The 12,584-nt window shown below is 43.8% G+C and overlaps 1 protein-coding gene across 4 annotated transcripts in view; it reads right to left on the minus strand.

The window, feature by feature from the left end:
• Window positions 1–6,628: 6,628 nt before the first annotated feature.
• Window positions 6,629–12,584, minus strand: part of slc24a4a (solute carrier family 24 member 4a) — a 37,085-nt gene continuing 31,129 nt past the window's right edge. For 2 of the 4 annotated variants that reach the window (XM_048228472.1, XM_048228475.1), the window contains 7 exons: window positions 11,416–11,672; window positions 10,306–10,456; window positions 8,697–8,863; window positions 8,224–8,338; window positions 7,973–8,085; window positions 7,705–7,770; window positions 6,629–6,863 (listed from right to left, as the gene is read on the minus strand). In XM_048228472.1, the coding sequence (XP_048084429.1) occupies window positions 6,711–6,863; window positions 7,705–7,770; window positions 7,973–8,085; window positions 8,224–8,338; window positions 8,697–8,863; window positions 10,306–10,456; window positions 11,416–11,672 (1,022 nt within the window). In that variant the 3' untranslated portion in view covers window positions 6,629–6,710. The remainder of the gene's footprint in view (window positions 6,864–7,704; window positions 7,771–7,972; window positions 8,086–8,223; window positions 8,339–8,696; window positions 8,864–10,305; window positions 10,457–11,415; window positions 11,673–12,584) is intronic. The other 2 variants (XM_048228473.1, XM_048228474.1) reach the window with 1 other exon arrangement.

The raw sequence follows: 12,584 nt of genomic DNA on the forward strand, positions 1-12,584 counted from the left end.
GAAGTCAGAGTCTGGGTCCTGCTGCAGGCAGGGTCCTGAATACCTGGTGCCGGGGCCATCAGTCCCTGGGTGGGTTTGGCACGGCCATTAGTGGTCTCAACATCACCGGCGAGCACATCCTCAGTGGACACCAGGGGCAGATGGATTACTGCACGGGCCTTACCGGGCCAAGGCCCAGGGGCCCAAGGGGTCAGGGGGCCCTGAAGCCCAAGCCATTGCATGGAATCATTGCCTCAATATCAACACATCAGGATACAGGCTATGAATCTGATTGAAGTATTGGCCATCACCAAAATGCACCTCATCCTCATACTCATGCAGACAAGAAAACATTACAGATGTTTAAATAAAAAGGTCGCAGGTTATGGCCAATAGTTAGAGGTTTGGTGCTTGAAATGCATGAATGATGGCAGGTGACTTTCTAATCTGATCAGTGTGGATTTGTGAAACATAACATGATTTTGTGGGAAGTGTGACCTGTTTCAGGGGAGGAGGAAATGGACATAAATTAGTCCACATTCTATTTTGGAAGCACTGGATGTAGTATAAAAAACTCAAATGTAGAGGTGTCATCATGGTGTGCTCTGAACTTTTTTTTTCTAAGAGGAAGAGATTGTCAGAGATTGTCATTAAGTAATGTTCCACAACCTTACGTTTGTTATGTGTTCTCCATATATATGTTTTTATTATTCAAATAACAATTTACATCATTATCATCTTCATATTATTGCTTTACAGTAAAATGCATTGGTTGGATACATCCATTGATAGCAAGACAATACATTCAAGTTACACACCAATGTCTTTGAGTTAAAATGTCACACATCAACAAAGTCCTTTGCCTTTTTCACTGGTTTCTGGAGAAGTATCTCACAAAGTGTTCCTCTCACAGTGTATGAGGTCACATTCAGTCTATAAGTATAATTCTCTGGATGTGTGTCTGAGAGATTTAGTAAGAAAGTTGATTAGGACAGAGCTGTTTGTGTGTGTGCTTGTGTCTCTCTGTGTGTGAGTGTGCGTCTTCATGCAAGTTGTACAGTGCAGTCAAGCTTAGAGCAACAACTTTTTTTGTTTTTCAACTTCTTTAAAGTGTCTCTTTTGAAGAGGTAAAAGGTGTAAATAACTTTGGGTGCAGACAGGAACAAGACAGGACTGCTAGTCAACTTCAGAGTTTATCGCCACTGGCAACACCAAGTGAACTCATACATGACTCTCTACCCTGCAGGGATCAAACAATAATTGAGTCATTTCATGAAGCTCACTGTTCAGCTTTGAAAAATACTATGTATACATCTATAAAAATACCCAACTAACAATTGAAAACTAATCATAAAATCTACCATTTACAATAATCATCAACAATAATAATAATAGTTATATTAGTTGTAAGAGTCATAATAATAATAATCATGGCACACAAAAAAGGATTTTCAATAAGTCAATTGCAAAATGATAAAGAATCTAATTCTTATTCTATGTACAAAACCACCTGCACAGATTTGGCCACATTTTACATGATAAATGGGATGTTGCTTGTGTCTAATTCTGTGTTGACTGTGTGTGTCAGCCTACCTAGTACACCAAAGACAGCCTTATTACAGAAACATAAATGACGTGGAGAATGATGCATACAACATGAAGATGAAGAACTGATGAAGATTTCCCATCTTTCACAAAATAGTGCTCCATGAATGCATCCCTTGCTGAACCGTAACATCAATGAAGGAACATTACCCAATTGATAAGTCGTTCAAATATTTATTTTTATACGGTGTTTCTTCCAAGACACCAGAGAACCAAAAGTAAGACTCATAGAATGCATGTTTTAATGAGGATTAGAGAACTTTTGATCCAATAAGTCTGTTTAAGTGTCCAAACAAGACATGGCTTTTTGGAAGTTCCCTTTCCATGGCATTAACGTAACACAGATCCCACAGCGACTTCAACATACAAGGTCAGTATAGCTTGAGAGTTGTTCTATCTTGTTAATCTCCCAACTGTTTGCTGAACGAGTAGACAGGGCAACTTTCTCTGTGTTTAAACACTGCAGTCTCAGGGAGAGAAGTTCTCCCATATCATAGGCACAAACATGAGGACTTTCGGCTGTCACTGCTGGCTGATTGTGTGCTGTTTTGTCTCTGAATTCCAGTAAGTCATCATCAGTGTCATTGTTTACCTTTGCACGTAGGATGTAAACAAACAGAAAAAAAAAAACACTTCAGCATGTCACCTGCATGCTTTCCGGTTTTTCACAAAGCAAGACCCTCCTGCTCAAAGTGAGAGAACACAAACACATCTGAGTTAGATGCACAGTATGTGACAGCATGTTTGCCTGTGTGTGTGTGTGTGTGTGTGTGTGTGTGAATATATTGGTTTCGAAGATGTGCGTGTAACAGTTGGGGCCTCCAGAAGGGGCCACACATCATCACTTCAGCATAAAACTGCATATATGAATACATATCATCTTACATATTTATATATATATTTATATATATTTATATTTTATATACATACAGTGTACATTTAATACAGTGACATTTTAATACAGTCTTCCTACAAAACAGTGACAGCACTGCTCAAAACTGCACACCGACAGATTACTTACTCACTGACACAACACAGGATACATACTGACACCCTGTCGCCCCAAATAACAGCTTCAATAAAAATAAAAAAAACAAAGAGAATGAATAAAGAATTTAACAAAAAAAGTGCCCGGAAGTTGACTTGTAGCTGCCAGTTTTAGGAGGTCCGCTGTAGAAAGGTCTTAATTCTCTCCCCCTGCCTTGAGAAAATGGCTTCTAGTTTTAGGTTATGCAGGCTTCGCAAACACCACAAATGGTCCAGAGCAAGAGTGTGAAATGAAAGAAGGGAAAAAAACAGCTATAAGATGCATTGCAGAACACTGAGGGGCTAATGGAAGTTGTGCACTCACTCTTCTAGGGATGGAAGCACTGTTTCAGAGTGAGTGTCAACTTCCATTTGTACAACACAGGTTGAACAGTTAGTTATTCTGTACAAATTAAACAGTAGCTGTAACATTTACATTACTGAATAAAAGTAGAAGTCCCCAAACGTCTTTTTTGTTGTTTTTCCAAATAAAATGCCCAAGGCAACAAACATGGAGTTTGTGATGGAATTACTTGTTCACTACACAAACACCAGGGGGCAGTAAATCCCTCTGGAATCTCCACTGCATTCTACACTGACTGGAAATCTGGTGAAATACTGAATGCCTATGTGGGTTGTGACACTGGAGAGGTGGAGAGGACCAACGAGCAAACAAGACTCCATAAAAATAAACATCACAAGAGACTAGAAAATCTCATACAAACCCATGCAGATTTCACTTCATTCTGTGCTTGTCATTTTTCTGTCAAGCTCATGGGAGCAAAGACTGGACTGACAAGGGCCAAAGGAAACAAAAAAGTCACAAATCACATTTCATTTGCAGGTCTTACTACAGAAAGCACTCTTGGTGCCGCATTAATGTTTTCGTTCCACTGACCATTTCCTCATTATTTTGGATCGCAACAAAACATCTTTGTGCGCATCTCCCATGCAGATCACAATATTTTTCATAGGTTATCTCATTTATTGCACAGTGAAAGGGTTGGAATGTCCCGCACCCTTTAAAAAAAAAAAAAAAAAAAAAGATATCTTCGAAATGTGTCCACACGTTGATATGTGCAACATGTCCATGTCACATTGGGTATCCATAAGGAAAAACAGAAGAAGAAAAAAAATTATTTGCATAAAACTTGTTCGACTGAGACCTTAGGGTGGAGCACCATTCCCAAATGTCGAACACACTGACTGCAAAGAGGAAGGGGTGTGGATGAGGACTCTTGGGGAATTTGTGGGACACATGATCAGAGGGCGTATGATTGTCCACTTTTTGGGTTTGAAGGTAACTGAACGGGATTGATCCATGTCAGCCCATGCCATTGCCCTCTAGGCTTCATCCCCTGACAGCTATCCTATGCCAGAGAAAGCTGACCTCTGATATTTGACCTCCTTTGTGACATGATATGAAATGGGAATTTCCTGTCACAGTCTTTGAGATGCGTGGTGGTGTTACTGGCGGAACTCGGAGAATGATAATAGTGTATCTGTTTCTTTCTCTTCAGGGTGATGTCGTATTTTCGGCTTGCTCTCCAGTAGAGATGGATAGTGTAGTTTTTGTTGTTCTCGTCTGTAGTGTATTTGGTTGATACTTAGAAGTACAAGTATTGCGTTTAACTTGCACTCTAAGACAAACACGGTGGTTTCACGAGTGGTGTATGGCCCCTTACAAGGATCATATTAAGTCTCAAAATCCAATAAGCCCAATTTACAGTGTTTGTGCTTGACAGGAGTTAAAGCATGTCACTATTTTCACATCACTGAATGTGTTACCTGACCTAAATATTTATAAATTTCACAAAAAGAGGATTCACTTATCAAACCGTGGTTGGTGAACTACCTGTCCATGAGAAAAGAGAGTTGTCATGGTGAGGTAAGACAGAGGCATAGTCATAGTGGCAGCTGCTGTATCCAGCTGCTTTGTGCTTTCGATAGCTCCTCTTTAGTGTCATTTCAAATGCATAGGAAACAGGTGAATTAATATGACTGCAGTCTTAGGCCTGTCCCTGCTGTTGTTGTAACACCAGTGTGTGTGTGTCTGTGTGTGTGTGTGTGTGTGTGTGTGTGTGTGTGTGTGTGTGTGTGTGTGTGTGTGTGTGTGTGTGTGTGTGTGTGCACGCGTGCGTGTGTTTAAATCAACTTGGACAACATGCCCACTTCATCAGTCAGCTAACCAAGACAGCGCATTTCGGAGATCAACTCCGACTAATTTTTTGTTGTTGATTTAATTGAGCAAAAATGGTACAACATTTTCCGAGAGATTACTAAGCAGCTTGCACGCCACTAAGCCAGTGTGCGTCATAGGCAAAGATTCACATGGGACTGTGCATTTATGCCCTCACAGATAATGCTTTGTGACACTCTGCTGTCTCAGGCAGGGCTTGCCAGTTCTATTCACTCATCACAGCTCAACACCAAACCTGATTCAAAGGGGTTTCGACCCCGCCAAGCACTTTTGTTTTCACCCAACCAGAGATATGTGACAGATCCTGCATGGACACCAGACCACTTTAGTATCAGTGGTTTAAGGAAACATTACACGCTCCAGCCTAACCTTTATCTGCTCAACCTGACAATGAACTGTTGATTACCATGCAAACAATGACTGCAATCACTCTATGTGTGCTCAATTAGAAGGGAAGCTAGTTAGCAAGCACACTACCATTAATAGATGCTAAAAACTACTAGCATCTATTAATGGTAGTAAACTAAAACTAAATACTAAATACTAAATACTAAAAAGTATTTGCAACTTTAGCTCAGAAGCATCACAAGTTCCCCTTTTAGGAGCTGAACTGGTGAGAGACTAAAGGATCTGTTTCATCTTAAAACTTGTTTATTCATGCAGGTTTCTGTGTTTTTGAAACATGTTCAAACATGTTTTTGAAACGCATTCGCCAATTAAGCTTTATGTCTGAGTTTAGCTTCTGGATACCAGTAAACACATAAATTGCTGCACAAATTTTAAGTGCCTGTCTGATGCGACATACAGAGATTATGTTGAAAATAAGCCTAGAATATGCCTTCATCCTTGTTTTGTTCAAACAGGACTGTTGTACGAGTATTTTAAACGGCTGAGACTGGAGCTGTGTTTTTCTGTCAGAAACTGAAATATTCTTCAGAGAAAACGATACTGTGCTACTCCTAAAAGACAGATGGACAGTGCGGCCCTTTTCAGGGAGGCAAGCTTAACACAGTCTCCTAATGAGATGGATGAAATAACGCTGTAGCACTCCTCACTCCTCATAAAGACATGAATTACGTCACAAAACATGGTTAGCAGTCTTTGGAGAGTTGACAATTGTATTTTCCAGTTCTCAGGGGAAAGATAGATTATGCTGTAATCTGTAGTTCTGAGAGATGGAGAATATTGTACTCTTGAGAGTGATATGGCAACGCGGTGCTCTGCCTATTTGTCAGCACAATGAAATACGTGGTGGGCCTAGTTGTAGCACTCCTTCAGACAGGTATAAATAATGCAGCTCGGCAGAACACTCTTTTTTTTTTGATGCAAGGGTGTGGACATGTGGCGGAACTCCCTGTGGGGAGGATCCAGCTAGGATGAGATGAGAGGGCGCTACGCAGCACAGGGCTGACTAGAGCGAAGAGCAAGGAGGCTGGAGAAGTGAAGAGAGGCTAGGCATGGAGAGGAGAGGAAACGAGTGAAAGGAAAGGGGGGTGGGTTGGGACATCAAAGAGAACGTTGTAGGCATGGTTCCAAGACGGAGCCTCGTAGAAATATTCCGGATGCTTCCAAATCCCAAAAAGCTCCTCATCCAACTGCACGACTGTCTTTTTAGTCACAGAGTCTCAGTTTTGGCCGATAACAAAAAAAAACAACAGCGGTCGCTCAAAGAAGAAGAAAGTAGCTGTACCTCTATTCCTATCCTGTTCTTGTTGTTTTTGTTTTTTTTAGTTCCAAGCAGAAGCTGCCAGGTTGGAAGACCAAGTGTGTGTGTGTTCCAGATGCTGACACTGAGAAGAGAGGGTGGAGGGGGGGGGGTGGGGGGGAAGGTTGGAGGTGCCTGGATGAGATCCAGGACGCCGCCGCTTCCTCCCCCCACCCCCAAGCAGGCCTCCAGGCCCTACAGCTCTTCCAAGCACATGGGCAGGTTGACGAAGGTGAAGACGTTGTACTCGATCAAGATGGAGAAGCAGAGGAAGACGGCGTAGAGCACCATCACGTACACGCCCAGTCTGAAGTCCAGCTTCCACCTGTTCACATGGATCCCCAGAACCTGCAGGGCAGCAGAGGGGAGGAGGAGGAGGAGGAGGAGGAGGGGTAGGAGTGGGATGGGGGTGGGTGGAGCAGAAGAGATGGGAACAACATGTTCATAGATGCATACAGAACATCCGCATACACACGCACGCAAGCACGCACGCACGCACGCACGCACGCACGCACGCACGCACGCACGCACGCACGCACGCACGCACGCACGCACGCACGCACGCACGCACGCACGCACGCACGCACGCACGCACGCACGCACGCACGCACGCACGCACGCACGCACGCACGCACGCACGCACGCACGCACGCACGCACGCACGCACGCACGCACGCACGCACGCACGCACGCACGCACGCACGCACGCACGCACGCACGCACGCACGCACGCACGCACGCACGCACGCACGCACGCACGCACGCACGCACGCACGCACGCACGCACGCACGCACGCACGCACGCACGCACGCACGCACGCACGCACGCACGCACGCACGCACGCACGCACGCACGCACGCACGCACGCACGCACGCACGCACGCACGCGCGCACGCACGCACGCACGCATGCACGCACGCACGCACGCACGCACGCACGCACGCACGCACGCACGCACGCACGCACGCACGCACGCACGCACGCACGCACGCACGCACGCACGCGCACGCACGCACGCACACACACACACACACACACACACACACACACACACACACACATTCATTACATATGTGTTGGCATACACCTACAGTACAGTACTGCATACATACACACACACAAACACCACACAAGCACACAGTTATGTAATCAGACCTTAGCAACAACAACACCTCAGCCTGTACTCACAGTCAGTGCCACTGATCCGAGTAACAACACGACGGAGTAGACCAGCCCTCTGCTGTTGATCTGAACCTGGAACGCAGCAGAAATGAAGTATTAAAGAAGATGAGTGAAAGAACGGGGACAGGAAAGACAGGATGAGAGTGGAGGAGAACGGGGACAGGAAAGACAGGATGAGAGTGGAGGAGAACGGGGACAGGAAAGACAGGATGAGAGTGGAGGAGAACGGGGACAGGAAAGAAAGGATGAGAGCGGAGGAGAAATAAAGATGTACCGCAGAACCGTAGTCGACAGCCATCGTCTGGATTGCCCATGGGACCCCGAGCCCCACTAGGATATCAAAGACATTACTGCCAATAGTGTTGGAGACTGCCATGTCTCCCAAACCTACATACACACACACACACAATGTAATCACAATCGAGTTATCATCTGGCCATTTTGCTACTATCCGTTTGTGAAGGCACATTAGCATAGCAAAACAACTGCAAAGCAAGTCAGAGATAAAGGAGATAAGGCCAGCACCTTGCCGAGCTACAATGAGGCTGGCTATGCAGTCGGGAACGCTGGTGCCAGCAGCTAGGAACGTGATGCCCATGATGACATCAGGGATTCCAAGAGTATAACCAATGAGGGACACCTGGACAGAGGCAAACGCAAACACAAGATAAAGGCACATTTGTTTGTAATGGCGCTTTTAGAGAAACATGGAAATTGATTTGAGCTGAAGTGACCTTCGACCTTTACAGCCTGCTGGTTCTTACAAAAAAAAGAAAAAAGGCTGCTGTGACTCACTGTGCTCTGGAAACATTCTGCTGGGTACTAGCATCTTTTTCACTGACTGTTCCCAGGCTATAAGCACCACACCCAAATTCCACTTTTAAACCAGTTGTTCAGAGAATCCTTAGATGTAGCCTTTGGTGTCTTTTCTGGTCTTTTCTGGTATTTGATTTTATGTTAAGTGATTTTAATGTATGTTATCCTTCAACAGCACTCACCATCCAGACCATGAAGTAGGAAAAGACTGCGATCCAGACTGTGGAGAGGCAGAAGGAGAGCATGAAGAAGCGCTCCCAGCGGGGCTTGGCAGAGTTGGGGATGGTGAAGAACAGCAGCAGCAGGATCGGCCAAGAGATGAGCCACTTGACCTTGTTCATGGCGCCCCCTATGGGCCATCAGGGTAAATGGTCAAATTAATAATCATAATGAGTCATTGGGGGTTTGGGTTATGAAGTGCTATCCTATCAGTGAGCATGTACTGAATGATAGTTCGTCAAATCACACATTAAAGGGGACTTATCAATGCATTACCAGCAGCAGCATGCTAGCTAGTTTAACTGAATGTTTTTTATCCTGTCATTTTGAAAGTACTAAGGGCTAGATGTACTTTTGCGACCACTTCAGGCGTATTTGTTTCGCAACATGCACGTAAAAAAATGGCGAGGTATGTACAAACAAGCCGCACTGAGGTAAAAGTGCAGACTGCCTGTCGCGGGAGCTGAGAATGGCAAATTGCACTTTTGCATATGCATTCATAGGAGGGTCAGGGGAAAGTGGGAGTTCATATGAATATGCATTCATAGGAGGGTCAGGGGAAAGTGGGAGTTCATATGAATATGCATTCATAGGAGGGTCAGGGGAAAGTGGGAGTTTCGTGTAAAAAGATGGGAGGAGAAGCGTAAAATACGCCTAATTAGGTATTCCTCTGTATGTACAAAAATTGTACGTCTATTTTGCGGTGAAATATTTCCACCTTGTAAAAGCAGGTGTTAATCCAAATTGCGGTGAAAAGCGTCAATAAGAGAAACTTTCAAAGACAACAGAATCTCTATTCAGAGCACCAGTTTTGCGTCTTTGTGCTCTATCAAAAGCAACCTTAACATTCGTTGGCCATTCAAATGTCTTACTTTCCCTTTCACATCATCCACTTAAACTTTCCTACTTGCTAGATTTGACGTTGTGAAGTTGTGAATGTTCGCAAATTGCGGTAGGGGGAGGAGAAAAGCGCTGATTATACAATGAACTGCGGGTTTGGTAAATACCATGGAAACTGAAGAATCACAGTGTGCGGTTTCTGCGTGTTGACCATGGGGCATATAACGCTACGTTCACAAATGTACATACATCTGGCCCTAAGACGTTTAGCAATAGGGGCCCAAGTTGGAACATGCCGGAATTCCCATTTAAAATCTGATGATTAAAATGAACTAAATAAATAAGAACATACTGTAAATATTTAAGCCTTCAGTCCAATGACCGAGTATATTGTTCATAAGGACAGAATAAGTGGACAGTGAAACGGAGAGGAAAACTGGGAGCATGGCCAGATCATGTCCAGTAACCCTGCAGCAAAATGGCCTATAAAATTATACTGCAAACATTTCTGACATGTTCATATGTTAAATCTTCTATTAGGACATTAAGAGATGTCCATGAGTACTAAATTGTCATGTCACCTCTTTAGATAGTGAATGTGTGGGACCTAATTGTGACAGCCAGCCCAGTAAATTGGCTTGATTAAGATGTGTGTGTGTGTGTGAGTGTCTGTAAAAGAGTGTGTGCGCTTGTGTGTGAAAGAATGTGTGCGCTTGTGTGCACATTTATTACCTGGCACATTGAAAGGAGATGACAGCTCCCCCTCCTCGGCCTCCTCTGCCAGCTTGTCTTCGGGCACCGAGCCGTTCTCCAGGGCGTCCATCTTGCCGTCGCCCACCGCTGTGCCATCCATCCCGTTGGGCTCCTGCACCAGCCGCTGTTGCTGTGTGCCCAACGACACACCCAAAGTAGTGCCCAGCAAGGTGCCCAGTGATGTGAGAAAATGGGTTGGCAAAGACAAATGAGACTTGATAGGTGGCAAACACATACTTAGTTGATGACCAAAAGCCAAACTTTAGTAACTTATAGCAATTTAGATGTTATTTAATTATTTATTATTATTTATAATGAATAATTATAATTACGTTGTTTAATTATTTCTACTTTTAAAAATGTATCAGTCAAAATCAAGCCCAAACTTTTGTTTTATTAGTTAAAGTGCTTATATGATCTGTTGGCTTCCAAAACTTTTTAAATTCTACTGGGTGCATACTTGACACACTACAGATGTCACTAAGATGGATGTGTATTGAATGATGGACAATATGGGGACAGATAGAAATGCTGATTCAAAAATCATATTGCATCATTGAAATTCACACACATAACTAGCTTAAATAACTGACATTATGAGGACAGGGTGATCTTTTGAGCAGACATTTAGCATGATTGAGATGAGAAACCTGTGTGAAGTGCAACTTCCGACTCTGGTGATTAATTATGCATCAATGTTATTGACATCTTAGTGTGTTACTGACAATTACACTCAAAGAGCTCCCATTGCTCTAGGAAGATCATTGCATGTCAAGTAAAAATGTACTGTTTTTCAATCTAGAACATTCCAAATAAAACTGACTAAAACAGAGTTGTCAGTTAATAAACAGATGATTTTAGATATAAACATTTGACTTACTCAAGGAACATTGTATTCACCTGGGGCCAAACCTCCAAACCTCCAAACCTCGACCCTATCTCAATTCCCTGCAACTTTGCCTTTTCGAATCAGGTAACCTCCAACAACCCCGCCTCTATAACGCCCCCACCCTCTTACATGCCACCCTCCCACCTACATCTGCCCCTGAGTCTTCCTGCCTTCCTGCCCCAGCCGCAGCAGACCCGCACCTCGTTGATAATCAGGCGGCTGGCCATGCGCAGGCGGGTCTTGGGCCCAAAGTGATTGGTGATCATGATGCGGAGGCCCGCCTCCGGGAAGCGGTAGTTGGGCGGGCTGGAGTTCATCATCTCGTCCACCATAACCACCGAGCTGCGGCTGTAGTTCTTAGTCGGCTTCACTGAATACATAGGGTGAGAGTGAGAACGACCGCACCTCTGACACGGACATCCGCAGCCACACATGCACACGCACATACACCCGCGGCCTGGCACCGGTGAGGATGCCAGACACGCCACACACACCCACACACAAACAAACAGAAAACATGGACACAACACATACAGTCACCATCAGGCAGACACATCACTAACATGCACTTGTATTTGTTATAGTTCTTTATTGTTCTACTTGTGAGGACTGTGCAACTCATACGTAAGTGCACAGACACGTGTGTTTGCCTGCCGTGGATATGAGAGGATGAGAGGTTAAAGGGGAACTGGACAAAATTCAACCAAGGAAAACTTATGATATGTGATCAAGGACAGACTAATCTATAATAATAATAATAATAATAATAATAATAATAATAATAATCCATGTAAGATAATCATCATAATATTTCTACTGGTGTGAATAATTTATTACTATTGGGCACTTTGTACACCATTACAATGGCTTCTTCTTGCATGGTAAAAAAAATAAACAAAACTCAAAAACAAAACACAAAAAGGCAAAAAAACACTAAATGGACTGAAAAACAAAGAGATATGGAAAACTGTGCAAATGGTGTTCTATCCACTGTGTGAAGTAGAGTGCAAACATTTAAAAGAATTACTTGCCTAGTTCCCATTTAAGGCTGAACATGACCCACAGAGGGTGAACACACACACACAGACACACAGACACAGACACACACACACATTCTCTCTCTCTCTCTCTCTCTCTCTCACACACACACACATACAAACTCACACCCACACACTCATTAACAGGGACAGATGTTGAAGCATATGAGCATAGATATACATAGCCTGCACACATGCATGCATCTACATATACATGCATAAACAAATATGGAGACATAATGCCCTCAACTCACAGATGTATGGGGGGCATGTACTCAAATGACATCATTCTTTCACTCTCCCCTGACCTAAATGTGCACACTGAATGCCCA

The sequence above is a fragment of the Alosa alosa genome, chromosome 19, assembly GCF_017589495.1.
Source record: "Alosa alosa isolate M-15738 ecotype Scorff River chromosome 19, AALO_Geno_1.1, whole genome shotgun sequence".
NCBI classification, from domain to species: Eukaryota; Metazoa; Chordata; class Actinopteri; order Clupeiformes; family Clupeidae; genus Alosa; species Alosa alosa.